Below are 25000 nucleotides of genomic sequence, written 5' to 3' on the forward strand. Positions count from 1 at the left end.
GATAAGGAGCGGAAAGGTCGCCGCGCGCGTACGGCCGTGATTGAGAAGGCACACGACTGAAGGGCTGCGCAGGGATCGAAAACCACAACAAGGACGCACGGAAAGCGGGAGGAAGAGCTGTCACGGGGGAAGGGATCTCGATGGCTGCGCGGCGGGAAGCGGACGAGGAAATCGGGAGAAAGGATAGCTTTTGAGACAAGTAAGGAATATTTGTTATATATGAAGTCTACAGAAGTAAAAATATGTTCATGAATATTTATGTAAAAAAAATAAACATACAAATCGTACACACGCACGCGTAAGCACGCACATGTATACATATGAAAGACTTGATCTAAAATTACATCTTTAAAGATCATAAAAGTCCGACTATCGCGACAGTTGAACCTTCTACCCAGGAAGGTCATATCTAGCTCGTTGCTTCTAACACGGTGGATATCTACGCAATTGCACACTGCGTGACCTCTTCCGCTGCTCATTCAAGTGTGCAGTCAGGTGACCCGTCCGCATGCGAGTATATACCATATTTGTGGTTATCGTTGTCATTTTTTTACAGCTACGACTTTTTCCTTTTAAAAGCATCGTGTTTAAATGTCTCCACGTATCCACTCATCCTGTGAATGACTAAATCAGTAATTGTTCCTCAGATATCCCTCTATAAAACCTTATCTAACAGTTGTGAAAATTCCACACCTTCATCGCGCTGCTTTTGCTTTATACGTCTTCGGTATCACTTGTTCAAACCAGTTACATAATACAAATACAAAAAAATATGGTCAATTCACCACGACCCTGTAGTACCAAGCACGTCCCCCCAATATATGGGCAAATCCATTATAAAACGAGTCTAAACAACCGGCTGCCCACTGAAGCAGATTAAAGCGTAATTACAGAAGAGAAAGGCACTGGGCACGAAGAATGATCTTCTCCATGACAGAAATCACAGCAGGACCATTTCTCCCCGGTGGCACTGGCCTCTCGCCCCAGCCTTAATTGCGTCAATCCCCCGAGGACACAGGGTTTGTTCCGCCCTTGAGAAAGACCAAAGACTCATGCATCCTGAGCTCATCAGCCTCCAAGGCACTCGCAAGAGACCAAAACGCGATGGCTGAGAGTACAGGGCCTCGAATGAAATTCCTGGCAAGAGCGCGCGTCCGTCTGGCGGCCTTCACCCGTACGCCTCCACTTGCCAGAGGAATTCTTGGAAAGTTACGCCGCGGGTTGCCCCGAGTGACAGCTGACCAGGGTAAGGCTGACCACAGGGCGGGCGGCACCTGCCACAGCCCAAGGTTCAGCACCCGGCACGCACGTATGTAAATAGGGAGAGGCGCCGCCAGCAGGAGAAAGGAGGCGAAGCCGGGGCGCACGTGGGCAGAAGGTGTACGCAGGCCAGCAGCAAGCGGACGGCGTAAGGCGGCCTTCACCTGCAAGTTGCACAACACGACGGCGCCGCCATCATCTTCGCTGGCAACAAATCGCCCCTCACTTGCCCTCGCCGGACGCACCTGGCACGCTCTCACTATGCTAATTCATTCGGGGATTTGTCTTCTCTTCCTCTGCTCTTTCAGTTGCCTTCCTGCTTATCATTACTTTAATCCTTTCATCTTCTTATCCTTCTCTGACTCCTTTTCCTTTCTGATTTCTTCTCCTTCAACCTCTCTCTTTTTGCTCCCCCTCCTGTGTAACCTTTTTTTTTAATCTCTTTCTCTTATTCCTCTCTCTCTCTCTCTCTCTCTCTCTCTCTCTCTCTATTTCTCTCTCTCTCTCTCTCTCTCTCCCCCTCCACATGGTTCCTTCCCCTTTTCTCTTCCCTTCTCCCCATCTGCGTTTAACATTTCTATCATTATCTCGCCTTCCGGAATAAATTACTCTCCTTTCTCTAACTTTCTCACATTTTAACTTTTAACAACTGCTCTATCAATACCTCCCTCTCCAATTAGTCTTCTTACTTTTATTCTCCGTTCTTCCATGCTTCCTCTCCAAATATTTACCTTTTATCCTGCATTTTCTCCTCTTCTCCATGTTAATTTCAGCCTCAAAAGTTTCACAATCACTTAGGCACTTCCAAACAATTAAGGATTAGTGGTAATATGCGCACAAAAGCGAACAGACACAATGCTGAAGATAAAAAAAATAAATTTACAAATAGACAAATATATTGATGAATTTATAGACAGATAAGCGTAGAAAGGTTAAGCTAATAAAAAAAAATGATAGATACAGACATAGATCAACGTACAAAACAGACATTTAAATATACAGTAGATTGAATAACTATAAAAAAATACATCATGACAAAATAGACTACTCTACGAAGAAAAAACAAATAACAAACAAACACAGACACTGCCACAAACCCGCGCATGCAGACAGTACGAAAGACTGCCAAGTAGACATAAATACGAAACGCAGACAAACTGAATACGAACGAAGGAGACAGACAGAAAGAAACTGAAATACAAACACAAAATAAACACAGATGTGGGTCAACAGCCGCTGCAGTAATGGAGAGGCCCGGTGACTCCATGCTTACCCCCCCCCATACCCTTCTCCCCTCACCCCCTCCACCACCACCCCCTCCCCCCATCCCTACCGTGCGCACCACTGCATATCCAAGGGGCACCACTACCTGCAAGGAAAGGAAAAGGAAAGGAGGTGAAAGGAATAGAGAGAAGGGAAATAGAATAGAATAGAATAGAATAGAATAGAATAGAATAGAATAGAATAGAATAGAATAGAATAGAATAGAATAGAATAGAATAGAATAGAATAGAATAGAATAGAAAGAAGAGAGAAGAAAGAAAGAGAAGAGAAGAGAGAGAAGAGAAGAGAGAAAAGAGAAGAGAGAAAAAGAGAGAAGGAGAGAGGAGAGGAGAAAGCAGAAAAGAAAAGAGAAACAAAAAGGATGAAAGGAAGATGAGAAAAGGAGAGAGAAGGAAAGGAAGAGAGCGGAAGGAAGGGAGGGGGAAGCAAGAAATAAATCCCAGAACGACAAGAAAAAAAAGATCCACGACATGGCGCATTCCAGGACAAGGCCCGCAGCAACCACGGACAAACGAAAGATATGCGCTGATAACGCAAGCGGGGAGGGTGCAAGATACGCACCCTCATGCGCAGCAAAAAATAAATAGTACCAGGACTGCCTGCTTCAAGCATGCCCGCGCAGCATCTCGGACTAAGCAAGATTATTTAATTACGCAGGCTGATGACTGACCTGCGCAGAAAGTTGTGAGCGTGCTTACCTGGCGTGCTGTGCAGTATTTTTTAGGGGTTGTGCTGGGGGGGTGTGTTGCTGCTGGGTTGTGTGGTGTGTGTGTGTGTGTGTGTGTGTGTGTGTGTGTGTGTGTGTGTGTGTGTGTGTGTGTGTGTGTGTGTGTGTGTGTGTGTGTGTGTGTGTGTGTGTGTGTGTGTGTGTGTGCGCTCGAGTTTGTGGGTGTGCGATAGTGTAAACAGGTGCGTGGGTGTGCGTGGTTGACCGAACGAGTGCATCCGTGCACACCTGCGAACCTGTGTCAGCCCCTGCGCATGTGCACCACAACGACACGGGCGAGGCGGCGACCCGAGCAAGCGCCCGCGCCCGCCAAGCGCATAACAAGCAGCGGCGCCCCCGACCCGCGCCGCCCAGGGCCGCCCTCGGGCCTCCTCCCAGCGAGGGCTACCTGGGCCCCCGCCGTGCGTCTCGGGAGCAACAGCCACAGAGCTGGAACCTGCGAATGTCACCGGCCGGCCGCGCGTGCCCTCGCCCGGACACCTGGCGAACAGTTATACGCCCCGGCTGGGCGGAAGGGGGTGGGGGGGACTCTCGGAAAACGACGAGTAAACACAGCAAGAGCGACGACAATGGATCGCGTTAGCCTATTTACTCCCCGTACAAGTGTTCTGCTCCTTTTCCATCATTCCAGCACAAAGAACAGTAAACATCCGCTTGCACACACACACACCCAGGGAGAACAAACGCCACGATCAAATGAACACACCCGACGTATTTACCTGTTAATTACTCACATAACATGACGTTCCAAGTGGGTTACCCCCCCCCTTGGTATTTTATTCGCACGACCCGAAAACGAAAAAGTTTTCGGGTTGTACGAATATACAAATATAAAACAAATGCCAATAAAAATAATATACTAATATATCAAATGATATAAAATACTATTGAGGGGTTGAAGCGGAAGGCATTAGCAGCAGAGACGGAAAAAAACAGCTTCAGAAATCCTTTAAAACGTCTGGCATTTCGGAATCCCATAACCATATGATATCAAAGAGTGACGAGACACCAGAAAACGCGCACAAAAAGAACAAAAAATACGGTAAAAAAAAAGCACTCCCCACGTGGCACCGCCCCCCCCCCCATTTGAGAGCCGGAGCGCCCTCCAGAGCCGAGTCGCCCAGCCTCAAGCACATCCCAGCTTTTTCCAAAATCGTATCTGCAATCGAACCGGGCGCTGAGTGGCAGCTGTGGGTATTAGCGGAAGGCCTCGTGCATTGCAACTCTCGTGCAACTCGAGTGGTTTTGCAACCCTCAAGGATCTCGCGGTGTATGTGCTCACAAGAGCGGTCGATATTTGATAATGGTCATGTTAGTCGCAGGAAAGACCCGCGTGGAAGCCTTTACCGTCGACACGAGAGAGAGAGAGGGAGAGAGAGAGGGAGAGAAAAAGAGAGAGAAAGAGGGAGAGCGGAGAGGGAGAGAGAGGGAGGAGGGAGGAGGAGGAGAGAGAGGAGAGAGGAGAGAGGGAGGGAGAGAGAGGAGAGGGAGAGAGAGGGAGAGACGAGGAGGAGAGAGAGGGAGAGGGAGAGAGAGAGGAGAGGAGAGAGAGGGGAAAGAAGAGGGAGGAGGGAGGAAAGAAGAGAGAGAGAGAGGAGAGAGAGAGAGAGAGAGAGAGAGAGAGAGAGGAGAGAGAGAGAGAGAGAGAGAGAGAGAGAGAGAGAGAGAGAGAGAGAGAGAGAGAATAAAAAAGGAAACGATCATAATTAATGCACCGGTATCTTGAAACGCGCTCTGCATCCCCATTTGCACTAAACTCCAGTAATGCACTGCGGCAAAAGATTAAAGGTTATCTAAAGGGAAAGAGAGAAACAGAGAAACAGAGAAAGATAGAAAGAAAGAAAGAAAGAAAGAAAGAAAGAAAGAAAGAAAGAAAGAGAGAGAGAGAGAAAGAGAGGAGGGGGGAGGGAGTTGGTGAACAAGAGTGAGTGAGTGAGTGAGTGAGTGAGTGAGTGAGTGAGTGAGTGAGTGAGTGAGTGAGTGAGTGAGTGAGTGAGCGAGTGATTGAGCGAGTGAGGAAGGAGGGAGGGAGGGAGGGAGGGAGGGAGGGAGGAGAGAGAGAAGAAGGGAGGGAGGAGAGAGAGAGAGAGAGAGAGAGAGAGGAGTGAGAGTGAGAGAGGAGAGAGTGAGAGTGAGAGGAGAGAGAGAGAGAGAGAGAGAGAGAGAAGTGAGAGGAGAGAGAGAGAGAGGAGAGAGAGAGAGTGAGAGAGAGTGAGAGAGAGAGAGAGAGAGAGAGAGAGAGAGAGAGAGAGAGAGAGAGAGAGAGAGAGAGAGAGAGAGAGAGAGAGAGAGAGAGGAGAGGAAAGACAACAATCGCAAATGTAAGACTACGCCGGGCAAATAAGCCTCGCACAGCTATCAACTAGGAGCCAGGAGTCCAACCCCCATCCACTTGACCTAAAAAAAAAATAATAATAAATAAATAAATAAATAAAATAAAAAAGATTTTACAAGCATCATCCCATCGTCGTCGTGTATTCGTGGCCGCAGCAATCACATTCCGTTGCCATTACACATAAAAGGAATAGCGCTTAAGAAAACGAAAACCAGACAGATTTCCTGACACGACAGGAACAGCTCTCCCTTTCCATACAACTATACCTCCCTCGCTCCCTCCTCCTCTCCCTCGCTCCCTCCCATCACTCCTCCCTTCTCCCTCCTTCCCTCCCATCCACCCTCCCTCCCTCCACCCATTTCTCATCCAGTCTCCCTCCTCCCATCCCTCCTTCCTCCTTCCTCCTCCTCCCTCCCTCCCTCCTCCCCCCACCCCTTCTCACCCACCAAATCCGGACGTCCTGGTTAGCACTCCACGCCGGTGACGTCACACTTCCTTACACACACACAGGCACACGTTCCATCTCCAACATGACCCCCTACCCTCTCCCTCACTTTCCCCAAGAGCTCTCCCTCACTTCCAACCCAAAACCCAGAGTACAGAAGTTTTTTTTTTCCCATAATCGTCATCTCCGAATCATACTCCTCTGCTGCAGATCGAGAGAAAAAGCAACGACACGATTTTCCCACCGATTTAAATGTCCGACGAAAAAGGAACAGTAAATCATGTGCTGGGCTACATGTGTCATAGTCGTACCGGGTTTCCTTTCTTCTGTCTCTCTCTCTCTCTCTCTCTCTCTCTCTCTCTCTCTCTCTCTCTCTCTCTCTCTCTCTCTCTCTCTCTCTCTCTCTCTCTCTTCTCTTTCTCTTTCTCTTTCTCTTTCTCTTTCTCTTTCTCTTTCTCTTTCTCTCTCTCTCATTCTCATTCTTATGCACACGGGAGCACGCACACGCACACTGTAATGATGTGTGGAAGTTATCCCACTTGTCTGCCACCAATTTAATAATGTGGGTGGGGAGTTTTATCCCACTGGACTGGGACCAATGTAATGCTGTGGTGAGTTCATCTTGCTCTGTGATGGTTCTGCTGATATGGTCTTGAGGCTCTGAGTTTTTGAGGTCGTTTTTGTGCGATATATTTTGACGAAACATAAGAAAATGGAAAACATTAATCTTAGTATGTGTGTCAGTGAATCTTTCTGTTCTATGGGTTCCTGAGGTCACATGTTTGGACGGGGACACTGGGTATGTCAATACAATTAAATCGTGAACATTTGAGAACTACAGTATCGTCAATAATAATGATTACAAACATGGTGATCTAGAATATGAATTTTCTAACAAGGATTTTGAGAATAATCAAGATATAAGTTTATATGTAGTTATAAAGTGATCGGCAGTAAGGGTCGGAATTGTTTGCTCTGGGGTACTTCGCGTCATGGTCGTTCCGTTCTGGGCGCAGGTCAAAGTTGGCACAGGCAATAACTAGTAGAATGCTGGGTATCGTGGGAAGTCGAGGGAGAGTAGAGGGGAGAGGTCATTAAACACGCACGCACAAACAAAACAAACACCAAACACAAACACAAACACATCCGCTCCGACGCACGATACGTGGGCGTGTGGCCGTTTACACAACATCTCTGCTCTTTCAATTAGCACACACACCATAGGCAGTGACTATGGCATTACTAACACAGCGAATACAAAGGAAGGGGAGTGGGTATGACGCTCTAAAAAAATACACGACGCTCACTCATAAATATGAATAATATGAGGATTGGAAGTAAGCAGGGAGATGGGGAGATTATTAATGAAAGTGAGAATTAGAGAGGCAAAAGGATGAAGAGGGAGAAGGGGAAAGAGAGGTAGTATGGGGGGGGGGTGGGGTGGGGTGGGGTGGGGTGGGGTGGGGTGGGTGGGGTGGGGGGTGGGGTGGGGTGGGGTGGGGTGGGGTGGGGTGGGTGGGGTGGGTGGGGTGGGTGGGTGGTGGTGGGATGGGATGGAGGTAGGTAGGTGGGGTAGTGCTGATGCTGGAGGAGGAGGAGGAGGAGGAGGAGGAGGAGGAGGAGAAGGAGAAGGGGAAAGGAGAAGGAGGATGAGAAAGGAGAAGGAGGAGGAGAAAGGAGAGGGAGAAGGAGAAAGGAGAAGGAGGAGGAGAAAGGAGAGGAAGAAGGAGAAGGAAAAGGGAGAAGGAGAAGGAGAAGAAGGAGAGGAGAAGGAGAAGGAGAGGAGAAGGAGAGGAAGGAAGAGAGGAGAGGAGAAGGGAGAGGAGGAGAAGGAGAAGGAGAAGGAGAAGGAGAAGGAGAAGGAGAAGGAGAAGGAGAAGGAGAAGAAGGAGAAGAGGGAGAAGAAGGAGGAGGAGGAGGAGGAGGAGGAGGAGGAGGAGGAGGAGAGAGAGAGAGAGAGAGAGAGAGAGAGAGAGAGAGAGAAACAGACAGACAGACATTCAGACAGAGACAGACATTCAGACAGAGACAAACAGACAGAGAAAGAAAGAGAATACTGAAATGAAACAAATGTAACATGCAGCCACCTTCCTCGATATGAAGCAGTAACATTTAGGCCAAGACCATTAAGGGGACGCACAGGTGTTGGGCCGAGAAGCCGCGCCGTCGCACCAAGCCCGGGGGCCAACAGCCCGGGGCAATTACACAGGTTAATGGAAGCTCTCCACTCCGGCCCGAGTGGAAATGATCCCGTGGTATTTAAACAGGCAATTACGCCTGCATACACGGCACGCTCACAAAGACAGAGACAGACAAAGACACACACACGCAAACTTACATTCACACACACATACATACATATGGATAAGTGGGTCGATAGATGGTAGATATATGGATAGACATATAGATAGATAGATAGATAGATAGAAAGATAGATGATAGACTGATACAGATACATATATAGATATAGATGGATATATATCCAGATATAAAGATAGAGCTAGATATTCAGATATATAGATATACAGCTATAAATTCACATATAGATATATAAACAGATACAGACAGATAGATAGGAAAAATATGTGTGTGTATGTATCGCATATATACAAGATATACATACGCAAACCATATCAAGAAATAATGTATATACTACGACTACGGTTATAAAAACTGAGTTCAGGTTTAAAAGGAATTACCTTAAATAAATTCCTGCACTGCGACTGGACTCTCTCTACTCACCTGAAAAGGAAAAGAAAACATTACTGGCACATGAATGAGAGAGAGAGAGAGAGAGAGAGAGAGAGAGAGAGAGAGAGAGAGAGAGAGAGAGAGAGAGAGAGAGAGAGAGAGAGAGAGAGAGGAGAGAGAGAGAGTGAGTGAGTAGAGGGGAGAGAGAGAGAGAGAGAGAGAGAGAGAGAGAGAGAGAGAGAGAGAGAGAGAGAGAGAGAGAGAGAGAGAAACACGTAAATCTATAGAAAGACATAAACCGGCGCTTCGGCCCAACCGCCTGAGCAGTAAAGGGGCAACTGGAGCCTCGTGGCAGCAGCGGCGGGCACGCAAGAAGCGCAGGGCCGCCCCAGAGACCCCGCCGCTCCTCCTGCCGGAGCCACAAGCCGCCGATCCGGACGCGCTAGGAAATTGCACTTTGATTCATCAGCCGCCAGCCAAGCTCCGTCGGGCATCATAAACCACTGGGAGCCGCGCCGTAGTCACCCCCCCCCCCTCCTACACCATCTTCGTATCTCCCGAACACATAGGGGCGAGTCTCCTCCTTCCCTTTCCCCTTCCCCTTCCCCTTCCCCTTCCCCTTCCCCTTCTCCTCCTCCTGATAAAAAACTCTATCCTCACACGCAAAAACTAACCCTCGACTTCCACCCCCTACCCCCTCCCCTTCTCCTCCCCTTGCCTGCACCGGGCACAGGCTTAACTGCAGCCCCCATCCGGAACACACGACCCCCGGCGGTCCCCAGCGCAGCAGCACGCATGCCTTTATTTGCGATCTCCAATGGATACATAATGAGACAAAACCCTTTAACCACTGACTCCAATCTGCATACGGCTTGGAGGCAAGTCTTGTGCTCCAGATAATTAAACTGATAATCAAATGCACAAACAGAAGTCGCCCTATGGTCATGCTGCCAGAAGAAACTGCTACACGCTAAATTCAAGCCACAAAGCTAAATGTGTGTTGTATCTTTTCTGCCGTTTTTATCAAACCACATGAAATCTAAATCTTCAGTTCAGAAATAGTTAATCTACCAATCGAAGAATACTGTAACAAATAACGCTTCCGGTCCAAAGTATGACAAATACGGTATCCGATCTCAACAAGTCGACCTCACGACGACGCCCCACGCCCTGAGGCCCGAACCCGACACACTGTTTTCATCTGCCACAACACATTCCTTGTCCTTGACCCCCGCCCTCCCCCCCCCTCTCATCCTCCCACACCCTCGCCGCCCGCTATTTCCCTCGCCCGCGTTTCCTCCGCTCCCAGCCCTTAAATACCTCCATCGTGGGACCACAGGACCTCCTATTCTTTGCAAGAATATCAACCCCATGCTCCGCGCTCCGAAGAAACCTCCACTCAACCTCCACGCAAGCAAACGAATCCTCCAGCGCTGACACCTCTCCCAGGTTCCCGCGGAACACCCACCGCCCATTATGCTAATGATATTCAAAGCCTATCACAGTACATTACCTGCCTACCCCTCCCCCCACACCGCCCACACGTCTCCATTCGCGTCGACAGAGTTCATCTAGCTCGCGACAAGGATGAGGAAGGAAAAGCCTTCACGCACTAAGGCGTATCTCTGGGATCACCTACGCATCCTCCTCCATACACATCGTACATTTCATGCCTGAGCTGTAATGGACACACACAATATCTCAATAATAGCCGTATACCTACAGCCACAAAGGAAAACAAACATCATCATAATATTATTACCACCATAACGAATCGTTGATGCTGTCAACCCCATGCACCCAATGGAAAAACAACGCTCAACAAATAATCAGCCTCACGTAACCTTCATCAACCTCCTCAGGACAACCAAGAGCCACTGGGCCACGTCATCCTCGAAAACCACTCGCCTCCCCTTGACCCATGCCCCCCCCTACCCTAAGTCCTTCATTACCGCTTGCTTGTGGGGGTCAAAGCAGAAAAAGTCCCAAGCAGCGAAGGGAGTGACTCACGCTCAGCCTGAGGATGGTTCAGCGCGACACCAGATGTGACCGGAGCTTCGAGGATGATTCAGTGAAGCTGAATCCCATGGGTACGCAATTTCGGTCACGGCTGAAGAAGGAGAAAGATCTCTTGGAGTACGTCTGTCCCTGATATTCCATTGTGAATAACGAAGAACGCAAGAACTTCGAAGTCAAAATGTCCTTTAGATCTCTCAAAGATGAGTTTAAGTACCGGCTCACTGTTTCGAAACATCCAGGACCGAGAAGAAAGACCAAACATATCATGAAACTAAATAAGACACAAGCATAATTGTTCTCGAACAGATATTCCATGGCATACATAATCCAGAACAAAAATTCGTTATTCCTTACTATCCTAAGGAATTTCTAAATTATTTGATTTACTGGAAGGATTCACACTATGGTGCAAGCATAATAATCCATGGCAATGTATAATATATGATAAGATATATGTACATAAACATATGTATGTATACATATACATATATATACATATACATATAATATACATATACATATACATATACATATATAATATATATATATATATATATATATATATATATATATATATATATATATATATGTATATATATAATGTACATATACATAAATAAACCCACATACACATATATATATTTACATATATATATATATGTGTGTGTGTGTGTGTGTGTGTGTGTGTGTGTGTGTGTGTGTGTGTGTGTGTGTGTGTGTGTGTGTGTGTGTGTGTGTGTGTGTGTGTGTGTGTGTGTGTGTGTGTGTGTGTGTGTGTGTGTGTGTGTGTGTGTGTGCGCGCGCGCTTGCTTTCTCATCGTTCCCTACTTTTGATAGTCGACATTCCTCATGACAAACGACGCATACAGCATAACCCTGTCACCATTCAAAACTTCTAAAAAAAAAACATTCTTACTCAATCGCTATTTATAAAGCAGCCTACAACCACTGAATCAATGTTTACAAATTAAAAAACAATGAAACATGAACTAGTTAAATGTGAAGGATGGGGCGTTATCATGTCGTTAGGGTGAAAGGGTATTACAGGTTCACGGTCAGCCATTAACATCCGTCACCAACGTACCTACATCTGTTCCCATATTTCTCAACAGGAATACTCACTATAAGTAAAACAAATAAAAACAATAACAACTACTTTATTGCAACGACAGAAATAAAGCCAAAGACACCATAAATACACACTAAGACTGTTTACATTAGCATCCAGATGTGGGCGATCTCCCCAACCCGCCTGTGGGAGGGACCCAAAGCCTACAGATAGTGATGGATCCACATGCCAGTATATTATCAATATTTTTTTCTCATCTCCCAGGATGTTTTGGTTCGGAAAAAGACAGAGAGAAAGAACAAAAAGAAAGAGAAGACGAAGATGATGATGATAAAAAAGATGGAGATGAAGAAGATGATGATGATGATAAAAAAGAAGATGGAGATGAAGAAGAAAGAAGATAAGAAGACAAAAAGAAAAAGAAGGAGGAGAAGGAGATAAGAGACGCAATACGACGATAGCACGCAAATCCGTCGTTATTAGCAGCATTCTCCTTGCCGAAGAAATTAACATTTTTTCCTCTTGTCAGCGATAAAGTGCGAGAAGGCAAGCCCATGCCACGCCCGAGCTCTTCTTGGGACACAAAAACTCCGTCTGGCAATTAGTGGGGGGTGAGGGGGGCACGCGAGGGGGAGGAGAGCCATGGGACGCCGTAGGGCTCACCTCGGGCGCGAGTCCCCTTGTGTCGTACAGGTCATATATTTTTTAACCTAGGCTTATGGATGTTTTCTCACAGCAACGCTAAATGATAAGTCATCACCTTTACCTTCACGATCACCATCATCATCATCACCAACTTGACCATATCAATGGATCAAACAAAAATCACACCACAATCTAGCCCCAAACATACACGCGTCTTAACAAATTAACTTTGACAATTGAAGAGCAATAACCAATACAGGAGAAAAAAAAATCCTCCAGCTCATATCTAGAAACACGAGCACTGACTGCCTAGGCGATAAACGAGGGGCGTCGTAGGCCTGTGTTAGGGCGCCCCTGGCCCACGCGAACTATGTAAACAATGGGCGGATACCACCTGATGAGCTAGGTCGCCGCACGCTACAGAAACGCTGACTACGCTTTACACAAAAGGGAGAAACCAACAGTTAAGTATTTATATAAAATTAATAAATAATAAACGAATATATTGTATACATTGTGTGTGTGTGTGCGTGTGTGTGTGTGTGTGTGTGTGTGTGTGTGTGTGTGTGTGTGTGTGTGTGTGTGTGTGTGTGTGTGTGTGTGTGTGTGTGTGTGTGTGTGTGTGTGTGTGTGTGTGTGTGTGTGTGTGGGTGTGTTGGGTGTGTGTGGGTGTGTGTGTGGGTGTGGGTGGGTGTGGGTGTGGGTGTGCGTGTTTGCGTGTGCGTGTTTGCGTGTGTGCGTTTGCGTGTGTGCGTTTGCGTGTGTGCGTTTGCGTGTGTGCGTTTGCGTGTGTGCGTTTGCGTGTGCGCGTTTGCGTTTGCGTGTGTGCGCTTGCGTGTGCGTGTGCGTGTGCGTGTGCGCGTATGTGTGCGCGCGCCCCTAAATATTTATGAAAATAATTCTTTTAAAACACACGCCAAGACTTCCTACGCCCCCCTTGATATACGCACCTCCGCTTCCCACATGCTGGCAAATCCCCGAGAACAAGTCAACTCGGACCTGCTATTACAGCATTGTACACATGCCCTCCATCACGCCAAATAATACTTCCACCTACACGGCATAAGCAAGGGGGAGGAGTAGGGGGGAGGAGGCGAAAGTGGTGAGTGGAGAGAGGTTCATCGAGGTTAAAAATCTAAATATTCATCTCGTATTAATGAGTATTCATACAACTGACAAGTGGTAATTAAAAGCGGCGGGATTCATTAAAATACCGCCGCGACGAGGGAGAGCAACGGCCGAAAATTAGGCAAACGTCATGGGCTCGATTCTGCTTTCGTTTTCCCGGATTCCGTCGCGCTGAGGTCATCCTCGGGTAAATGCAGAGGACAGCTGGGTAGGAAGAGGAGGAGGAGGAGGAGGGGAAGGCCCTACATAATCATAACCGGCCGTAGCATAAATCACCTAACATATAAAAGTGTAACTCCCTGGACGAGCCTTTTGTGACTCCTTATAGCGCTGATGCAAGACTCTACCTTGACCCTCACTCCTACACGTCCAACGCACCCTGAACGAGGGAACCCGCCTCTACACCTACCTTGAACTCTTACCCCTTTCCCCTATCCTTCTTCTTTATTCCTCCCCCCATCTTCTTCCCCTTCCTCTTTCCATACTACTTACTATTTTTCTTCTCTTCATCTTTTCGTTTCACTTCCCCTTTTCCGTCTCCATCTGTCCTCCCACATTCTCCAAGTGCTTTACTCTTCCTGCTCCCCTCTCTTTTCGACATCATCTTTTCCCTTTTAATATTATTCTATTTCTTAAACTTATCAACCGTTCCCTTCTGCACACATTACTTTAAGCATTCAGCATCCTACGCTAGCACAGGCCACTTGCCAAAATACTGTCCGAAGGCAATCTGCAGCACCTTTGAAGGCGCCACAGAGCTTGTCCTCCTTGCAGATACATTATCCGAGTGCTCGGCCGGGTGTTGTTTCTGCACAGCAATAAATTCCCCGTGATATTGCGCACACACATCGCTCATGACGTTTAAAGGCCCCGCACATCCTGCCGTCACGGCGGAGCCCTCGGCCCGGGTTCCGCTCGCGTCGCCTTCTCCTTCACCGTCACCTTCAGACCTCCGGCGCGTTCGTCAAGTGTCAATTACCGCTGCGATAGAAGCAGGATAACGACCTTCCCGCCCCCTCCGCGCTGCCCTTCGAGCACTGCTGTCAACACCACACACACCGACGCATTCATCACCGAGAGCGAGCCACGCCCAAGGGAACTTGTTCTTCTGTCCACATTTCAATCGCAAAATCAAAACCAATTTCAGTGACCTCTTGGGCATAAACAGCTTAAGAGAAAAGGACATAAAGGGGTGTATGACAAATTCCCCAAAAAAGACCCCAACCTTCCCAAATAAAGCCTTACACTTTATTTCATAACGCCAGTCAGCAACCCAACGCGCTCTCCGCTACACACTCATAACCTCCCCTCATCCGTCCGCCCATACCTACCTTCCTCCCCCGTCCTGACCCATGCACACGCTCTATAGCTGTCAATCACGCCGTGGCACTAAGACGCTTTCAACGCTCCCCGCCCATCCCGCCCGCCCGCCCGCCCGCCTGCCCGCCTGCCCGCCCGCCTGGCCTCTAAAAGACCCTACCTCCGCTCTAATGGATGGGCGCTTCCTTTATCAGCGCTTAGTCCTTTTTATGACGCGGGGCATTTGCTTCGCCGTGCTCTCACTTATCTCTCTCAGTCACCAAAATATAGTGTAGATAGAAGAGACGTTTTATTACGCTGACTGCAAGAAGTTAGTTGCAGAAATATATGACGAGGAACAGAGAGAGAGAGAGAGAGAGAGAGAGAGAGAGAGAGAGAGAGAGAGAGAGAGAGAGAGAGAGAGAGAGAGAGAGATGAGAGAGAGAGGAGAGAGAGAGAGAGAGAGAGAGAGAGAGACGAAGAGAGAGGAGAGAGAACGAGAGAGAGAGAGAGAACGAGAGAGAGAGAGAGAACGAGAGAGAGAGAGGAACGAGAGAGAGAGAGAGAACGAGAGAGAGAGAGAGAGAACGAGAGAGAGAGAGACGAGAGAGAGAGAGAGAGAGAGAGAGAGAGAGAGAGAGAGAGAGAGAGAGAGAGAGAGAGAGAGACGAGACAGAGAGAAGAGAGACGAGAGACAGAGAGAGAGAGAGAGAGAGAAGACAGAGACAGACAGAGAGACAGAGAGAGAGCAGAGAGAGAGACAGAGAGAGAGACAGAGAGAGAGACAGAGACAGAGACAGAGAGAGACAGAGAGAGAGAGAGACAGAGAGAGACAGAGACAGAGAGAGAGAGAGAGAAAGACAGACTGACAGTGTCATATCCAAACATCACAATCAATGAAACCCCGCTCCGACCCCTCTTCGCCTTCCCCACCCAACCCTCGTCCGCCCTCATCCACGAAACGAGACAAACGACCCCCAAACGCGAGAGTTAATCGCCGGCATGCCTCGTAATGACCCGCCCAGTCCATCAGAAGATCTCGATCCGCGGCTAAGGGAGTCAAAAGATCAGCGAGAAAGACCGCCTCCGCTTAAGATCTAGGGGAGGGGGGGGGGCGGTGAAGCTGGACGGAAAGCTTAAGTCCTTTTTGAGTAAGCTCAACACCACCCATCACAATTAGGGGTTCACTAACACCCTGTCTCGAGATTCCTACACTAACAAAAAAATTCAAAAACGTTATCAGCTAAGAACTAGGTATGGAAAACGCTAAATTACCCTCAACATAACCACTAAATCTTCCATCATCACCATAACATAGGCCTTAGGCATGTGAGATGTCAATCACTCCCAAAGAAATATGGGCCAAACATTTACCTGAGGGTATAACTCCTACGCGCCCTGCCTCCCCTTCCCTTCATTTCCTACATGCCTTCCCCCTCTCCCCTCCCCTGCCTCCCGTCCCTTCATTTCCTACCTCCCTTCCCCCCTTTTCTTCCCTCCCTGCCTCTTTCCCTCCTTCTCTCCTCTTCTCTTCTCTTTTCTTTTCCTCTCTTTTCTCTTCCCTTGTCCTTCCTTTTCCTTTACTTTACTTTACTTTCTCTTCCTTTCATTTCCTTTCCTTTCCTTTCCTTTCCTTTCCTTTCCTTTCCTTTCCCTTCTCTTCCCTCCCCTTCCCTTCCCTTCCCTCTCACCTCCCCTTCCCTCTCACCTCCCCTTCTCTTCCCTTTCTCTTATCTTCCCTTCCCTATCATCACATTTATCCATTCTGTTCCTACCTCTTTCCTTCCCTTCGCCAAAGGCATCTTCATGAACACCACCAAGCCTTATTGACTTCTTTTCCCCTATAAAAGCACTTGAAGCGAGGATGGATGACTAACACTCACTCACTCGACTCACTCACTCAATTCACTCAATTCACTCACTCACTCACTCACTCACTCACTCACTCACTCACTCTCCCATACATATACACATGCATCATAAATAAAGACAAGCAAGCATAAAAAAATGCGCAAGGAGGGAGCCAAAACACACACTCTCTCTCGCCTGAGCGTTTTGGCTTGAATAATGGAGACTGAACGGCACTTGTAGCGGGACACAGGCACCAAAACGTCTGGTGACATCAGACGTCGGGCGGGGCGGACAGGGAAGGAGGGGCGGAGGGGAAAGGAGAGGGAGAGAGAAAAGGAGGAGGGAAAGGGAGAGGAAGGAGGAGGAGGATGGAGTGGTGGAGGAATGGAGAGAGAAGGGATGAAGAGGACATAGATATATAGAGAGGGAGAGGGAGAGGGAGAGAGGAGAGGAGAGGAGAGGGAGGGAGAGGGAGAGGGAGAGGGAGAGGGAGAGGGAGAGGGAGAGGGAGAGAGAGAGAGAGAGAGAGAGAGAGAAGGGGTGAGGGAGGAGAGGAAGAGGAGAGAGAAGGGGTGAGGGAGGAGAGGAAGAGGAGAGAGAAGGGTGAGGGAGGAGAGGAGAGGAGAGAGAGAGGGAGAGGGAGAGAGAGGAAGAGAGAGAGAGAGAGAGAGAGAGAGAGAGAGAGAGAGAGAGAGAGAGAGAGAGAGAGAGAGAGAGGAGGAGAGAGAGAGAGAAGAGTGAGAGACGAGAGAGAAAGAGAGAGAGAGAGATTACAAGGAAGCTTTCATGGCCTAATTGCATATTTGAGATCCACCCTCATTATCAGCTGTCTTCCTGTTCCAACAGCCAACAAAAGTTCGGTGTTCGGTCTCTCATATTAAGTGACAAACGACGAGTATTCTGTATTTATTCACTTGATACCAATAACCAGAAAAAATAGGTACCATAAATAAATAAACTATGGATATTTACCCAAATTCCAGATACCTACTGCACATGTATATCCATCTGTTTATCAATTTATGTAATTATCCACTTATGTATACGTATATAAATATATGTATACATATATATATGTGTATGCGTATGTGTATATGTATATATGTAGAAGTATAGGTATAGGTATATATAAATATATATGTATATATACATATGTATTTACATATATAAATATATATATACATATGTATATAATATATACATATACATATATATACAATATACACACACACACACACACACACACACACACACACACACACACACACACACACACACACACACACACACACACACAACACAATATATATATATATATATATATATATATATATATATATATATATATATATATATATATATGATGAATGTATGTATGCACGAACCTATGTATTTCATTTTAACTATCTTTTATTTTTTCTGGTATATATATGATAGAAAAACCTATACAGTGCAAAAACTGATATAAACATACATATCGACCTTACATACATACATAAATACATAAAATGAGAGTGAGTAAACGAGTATAATCGTATTTGCGTTTATATCTACCTAGTCTTACATGCCTCAGATCACAACATACGGATTAACAGACGCGGGAGAGGAGGGCGCACCATGGGAGAGAGCACAAGGACCTTATCCCGAGCATCTTCCCCTCCCTTCCCTTCGTCCCTGACCAAGTAATTATCTATAATTAATATTAAAGAAAAAAAAAAGCATCGGGGAGAGATCTCGCCAGCGCCCATCCCCGGCCACGTGGTTCTCGGGCCCTTCAATTTCACACACACATGAACATCATCAGATTGGACCTTTCCTCTTAGTCGTGTGGTCCTGACGGGAATTAACGTTATCATATATATACACACATAAATATACTCAGATCCTGACCATGAATAAAGTGTTAAATAATTAACAGTAAAAAAATGGCTTGTTAAGGTTGCTGGCATATTCCCTCAGCCTTATCACAGTGTCATAGAAAATAAGAGCTCATTATATACTTCGTAAACTCGATATAGCGATTAAACCGATCAAACAAAAACTACGCCAACATAGGAAATCGGCACAAGCAAGAATTCGCAAACCAGGGAAATGTTCTCTCCGTCATCTTCGGGTGAAATAACTGTAACGGCTCGCTGTTCTGTTGGCAGGAGCTCCAGTTCGGGTCTCATTCCGCGCGTGTCTCACCTCTCCGCCACGTGAGGTCGAGGCCGATTGAGGAAACTTCGGTTATATTTTGGGGGTTTTGGAAAATGCAAACCTTACTGGGGCTCCTAGCTGTAGCTAGGGGGCCTAGCTACAGCTGAGACCATATAAACATTACTTACGCATTCCTCCATTTGTAAAACGTGTATATACAAATGGAAATGCTAAATAGTTCGCGTATGCAACACCAAATGCATGAATGTACACACACACACACACACACACACACACACACACACACACACACACACACACACACACACACACACACACACACACACACACACAAATATAAATATATAACATTTTCTTTTTGGATGCATATTTATGCATAATCGACTTGTAATGCACACTTATGCAATAACTACTTGCTTGTATGCGATGCACATCCACTGTGTCTGTCTCCTACGTGCACGGATATACATGCGCAAACAAGCACGCAGGCAGACACAAAAAATCAAGTAAGCCACCTCCCCATAAAAATTCTCTCAAATGTGTTCTAAGCGCCGGACCAAACTAATAAATTTGCTCACGACAGAATAACCGGTATTTACTGCGTTAGCCAGCCAAGTCCGCCGAGATTGGGGCCATGGCACCCCCCCCCCCTTCGGGCTTTCTGGCTGTACACGTAAAATACGTATGGAGTTTGCCCTTTCCCAAGGCGTGCTTCGCGATGCAGTGCCACCCTCTTCGCGCTTTGCTGCAGGTGTGATGCGCGTTGGCACTGCCCTGGAGATTCGGTCGCTTTTAATAAATTTTCTAACAGGTTTTATAATTTTGCCTGCCTGCCTGCCTGCCTGCCTGCCTGCCTGCCTGCCTGCCTGCCTGCCTGCCTGCCTGCCTGCCTGCCTGCCTGCCTGCCTGCCTGCCTGCCTGCCTGCCTGCCTGCCTGCCTGCCTGCCTGCCTGCCTGCCTGCCTGCCTGCCTGCCTGCCTGCCTGCCTGCCTGCCTGCCTGCCACCCTTTCTCCGTACCTGCTCGCCCGTCACAGCCTTTCCGTCATTCCCTCACTGCCTGTCTGCCTCTGTAGCAACTCTCTCCAACACTTATCCTCTGTATGCCCGGCGAGGCCTTCACGTGCCCGCCCGATGAGCAGGCGCGGCGCTTTCCTCCTCAGGAGTGCAGCGTGGTGCGGTTCCCTCGTAATGTCAGCCACCGAGGGGCCTCACGCGACCTACACTTCGCGGAGAATAATTCGCTTCCACCTCCACACAGTAGACATGAATAGGATGGGGCAGGTCAAATCCCAATATTACAGAGCAATTGTCTTATCTCACCATCTTGACAAGCGGCAAAACATATAAACGTCTATATAATGATGTGCTGTAAATTAAAACAAACCATACACTCATTTAACCGAAGGAGGTATAGTCTGTGTACAAATAAACCAACCATGATCACTGGCGCATACCTCCTCGTAGCAAATCAGAGAAATGTCTGCATTACGATATACACTATTAATCAAAACAAATACACGCATATCAACCCGAAGAAGGCCTATTCTGTGTACAAATAAACTCATCCCAACCAGTATCACGCCAGCACACATCTCGTCGACCACGGAGAGATAACCGCCACACCGCATCTTAACACACAACAGACTCCCTTCCGAAATGCCAGGACCCAACACCCAGCTTTCCAACCCCTACCCTTTCCTCCACTTGAGACCCTGCGCTTTAGGTCTTCAACTCCCTTGCCGTCATCTCCGCCACCTTCTCCTCCTCCTCCTCCCTCTTCTTTTTTTTTCTTCTTCTTCTTCTGCTTCCGTTCCCTTCTCCGTCTATTCCTCTTTCTCATTCTCCATTTCCCTTTCTACATCTCCATCTTCATCCCTTCTTCTTCTTATACCCCTTCATTTCCTTCTTTATCTCCTTCTCCCCCCTCCCTCTTTCCACCAACTCCATCTTCATCTTCAAATCTTCCTCCTCCTTTCTCCTCTTCCTCCTTCCTTCCCAGCATCCCGTCTCCCCGTCCAGCCAGCCGAACCTCTCGGGAAAGCCCTTGCATCGGTTATCCCATTGTTCCACGCCGCAGCAAAGACATCGCCGATGGACCCCGACAAAAAAGAACAAATTACCCGAATTTGTTCCAACGTTCCAGACACGCGCGTTTTATTGTCTATTTTTATCAGTCCAGGAGTTACTGAGAGGAAAAGATGCGGAAGATTTTACGGAAAATTGCAAGGAAAATAAGGACGGACGAGGAGGAGGAGGAGGAGGAGGAGGAAGAGGAGGAGGAGGAGGAGGAGGAGGAGGAGGAGGAGGAGTAGGACGTGGACGAAAAGAACGAAGAGAGGAGGAGGAGGACGTTGACGAAGAGGAGGAGGAGGAGGAGGGGACGGAGAGAGGAGGAGGAGGAGGAGGGAGGAGGAGGAGGAGGAGGAGAGGAGGAGGAGGAGGAGGAGGAGACTGATGATGATGATGATGATGATGATGATGATGATGATGATGATGATGATGATGATGATGATGATGATGATGATGATGATGATGATGATGATGATGATGATGATGATGATGATGATGATGATGATGATGATGATGATGATGATGATGATAAATAATAAAAATAAAATCAAGTAAAGCACCTAACAAAAATACCACAAACGAGGATGTAAACGCGTGAGCATACACGAGTGGGATTACAAGTCTTTCTTGCCTCCTTACTTAAAAGAGCGAGGGAGTTCTCCTAGGACTTAATCTCCTGGTGACTAATGCATCATGAGCCTTGTGCCAGCGCGTGCTATAATCACGAGGAGGCGAGACTGGGAGACGGGGAGGGAAGGAGGGGCACAGAGAAAGCAGACGAAGCAGGGGGACAGAGGAGACAAACAGACGAAGAGGGCGTAAAAGGGAGGGCAAGACATCGAGGAGGAGGAGAAGCGGGGTGAGGGTTAAAGGAGGGCATGGGAGAGGGGTAAAGGAGAGGGGTAAAGGAGAGGGGAGGTACAGGAGAGGGGAGGTAGAGGGGGAGGGGAGTAAAGAAGAGGGGGAGGGGAGTAAAGAAGAGGGGGAGAGGGGGTGAAGGAGAGGGGGATGAGGGGTATAGGAGGGCGAGAGAGAGGGATTTAAACTTGCAATCTCACGACCACCTCCGAGCCGCCCACACCGCTGCTGTGTGCGCCACACCTGACCCACACTCGACACACTCTTCATAGTTATTTTCCCCTTGCATTCATGTGGCAACAGAAACAGTAACCAGAGGCTTTCCTATTGGAAGAACTTGTAACATTGAGGTACAAAACCATGATTAGACTTTGTTGCTTCATCTTCAGTGACCTTTATTTTATATATATAAATATATATATAAATATAGATAGATAGATAGATAGATAGATAGATAGATAGATTTTTTTTTCCTCTCTCTCCTTTTTTTTCTCTGTGTGATATACAGGTGTTTGTGCAAGTCCATCCACACGTAAATAATTGTGTAGCTTTTGTAATGTTAATCAGTACGCTGCTTTCAAACGACACAGCCTTATCTTGAAATCCGAATACAATCGAGTTGGTTTATTCTCTTCCATGACGCCGCTCTCTCAATGTCGGATTCTTAGTCACATCCATTATTATAATTAATATCATCTCTGTCACCAAAAGAAAGAAAAATGTGCCCTGGCCCGAGGCTTAAGTAATCATCAATCACAGCTACATTTCACAAACCTAAAATACCAATCATGCCATGCCTCTCTATTTTCACAAATTATCTGTCCACTCATTCATTTTTCATGATCATTTATCCACGCACAGATTGCAAATTTCCCCGCACCAGAAACCACTGATGCTTAGCAACTTCGACACACGCCACGCAAACCAATGACGCAATCTGTATCAGCAAACAGAAGGCACAGACATTTCCCTTGATGACCTTTGCCAAATACGGACCGGCGCTTCCCTGCACAGCGTATATATATGTACCCTTGTATTATTATGTACCGGGAGGCTCTCTCTTAATCCTGTCTGAGGGGCTTCATGCCTCCCCTGGATGGACGACGCCGAGGGGCCTGCAGCCGCTCCCCCGCCCGCCCTGGCCGCGTCCTACGCCCTCCTCATGTTACTTGATGCAATCCCTTTCATAAAGACTTGAAAATAAAGACTGCCGTAAAAATAAACATCTGATGAAAAAGCTCTATACAAAAATGTCTACTTCCGGGTCGGCAAACTTCATCTACGTTAGGATTTCATTCAAACGCACGAATACGCATAAACGAACATATGGTGTAAAAGAATTTGAATTATTCCGTGAACTCGTACGTCTAAGACCAAGGCGAAGTCTTCGTGCACTCGGGAATGCGCCATTAAAGAAAGAAAGAAAGAGAAAGAAAAAGAAAAAAAAAACAGTTCGTAATCCTCAATGAAAATCGTGACTGAACTTCTTTCGTCAGCCAGGTGTCTGCCGACACTCCGGTCACGAGGTTCCTCTTCGTCCAAATGTTTTAATAAACCAAGCCTGCTTTTAGGGATTTAATAGCGAAACATCTTCATCCCTCGGTATCCTTCAAAAGATTGCAATAAAAAAAAAAAAAAAAAAAAAAAAAAAAAAAAAAAAAATATATATATATATATATATATATATATATATATATATATATATATATATATGCGTGCGTGCGTGCGTGCGTGCGTGCGTGCGTGCGTGCGTGTGTGTGTGTGTGTGTGTGTGTGTGTGTGTGTGTGCGTGTGTGTGTGCGTGTGTGTGTGCGTGTGTGTGTGTGTGTGCGTGCGTGTGTGCGTGCGTGCGTGTGTGCGTGCGTGCGTGCGTGCGTGCGTGCGTGCGTGCGTGCGTGTGTGTGTACATTTATATATATATATATATATATATATATATATATATATATATATATATATATATTACATCTTCCCGCGCCCTCTCATCCGAACCCACAGCCCATCTGGTTAAACAACTTAGCTAAATGCCACTTCCCCGAACAGCCTATCACTCCTCCCACAGACTTTCCCCTTACAAAAAAATCCCCCTTTTTCCCTCGCCGAGAAAGTATTCCCACCCGGCAATCCCACGCCGATAGACCCGCACCGGTGCACACGACCCTCAGCCTTCGACCCCCCACCCCCACCCGTGACTCTCGCCCCCGACCTTGCCGCCTCACCCAGCGCCCTCGACAATACTTCCTCGTCTTTCGTGCCTCCGAGTCACCCCCTTAATTCATTTTCTTTGTGACTCGCGCTGGTCTTGCCATGCCCGATCAAACATGTTCCCAATTTTCACCTGTGTGAATTGGACGTGCATTCCTTTGACCTTATAAACTAATGAATCCATAAGGATAAATAAAGCTTAGATAGTTTTCAGAGAATCACGCCCACCCTGCATATACATCTTATACTACCTATCCCTAACCCACCTTACAGAGATGCGCTCTTCCAAAACCAATAAAACCCACCTGAGGGAGTCCAAACATCCCCCACGCCCTTTATTACACCCTCCTACAAAAGGGACGCAGTCTAACCAACTCCCACTCATCCATCAAGCCCACTCCATAACCAGCCGGAGTGCCTAACTCTCCTAACTGCCATTCCCTTCAGCAATAAACCTGGTGGAGGCGAGGGGAGCGGGGTTGAAGACCTCTAGCACTGCATTAACACGGGGACGAGTGGAAGCCTTCGACGTACATGGTAACGCCAGCGAGACAGGCAGGCAGGCAGGCGTGCAGGAGACCTGGATTCCGTGAATGGCTTCGAGCGGCTGGCTGGAAATGGGGGAGAGAAGGGGGGGGGCACAGACGGTCGACGTGTTGCAAGAAGTACGATCAACCGGGATGGAAAAAATGTGGATAAGCGGATTTAAACAGACACGAACAGGACAGTCTTCTCCCATTTCCGAAAAAAAGAACCGCTACAAACCGAAACAAAATAAAAGGTATCTCATCTCAGTGAAGTATGTGAACCGTAGGGCTACATTACCCCCCTCCCTTCCAACATCATTTCCTTTTTCTTCTTTGTCTTCTTCTTTCGTAATCATCACAACCTACACAGTGTAACCTCTACCATATGACATCACCTCCCTCCCCCCTCCCCCAGCCACCGCCCCG

The 25000-nt window shown here is 47.3% G+C and overlaps 1 protein-coding gene across 8 annotated transcripts in view; it reads right to left on the reverse strand.

Annotated features, from left to right (window-relative positions):
* The window catches only part of LOC119579456 (mitogen-activated protein kinase-binding protein 1-like), a 134679-nt gene that overhangs the window by 102196 nt on the left and 7483 nt on the right, over positions 1-25000 (reverse strand). Inside the window, exon 1 of one of the 8 annotated variants that reach the window (XM_037927279.1) lies at positions 20486-20557. The exons of the other annotated variants lie outside the window; for them this stretch is intronic. Coding sequence (XP_037783207.1) covers positions 20486-20542 — 57 coding nt within the window. The 5' untranslated portion in view covers positions 20543-20557. Of the gene's footprint in view, positions 1-20485; positions 20558-25000 lie in introns of those variants that run through there. 8 annotated transcript variants of the gene reach the window in all.

This window comes from Penaeus monodon, chromosome 12, assembly GCF_015228065.2.
Source record: "Penaeus monodon isolate SGIC_2016 chromosome 12, NSTDA_Pmon_1, whole genome shotgun sequence".
NCBI classification, from domain to species: Eukaryota; Metazoa; Arthropoda; class Malacostraca; order Decapoda; family Penaeidae; genus Penaeus; species Penaeus monodon.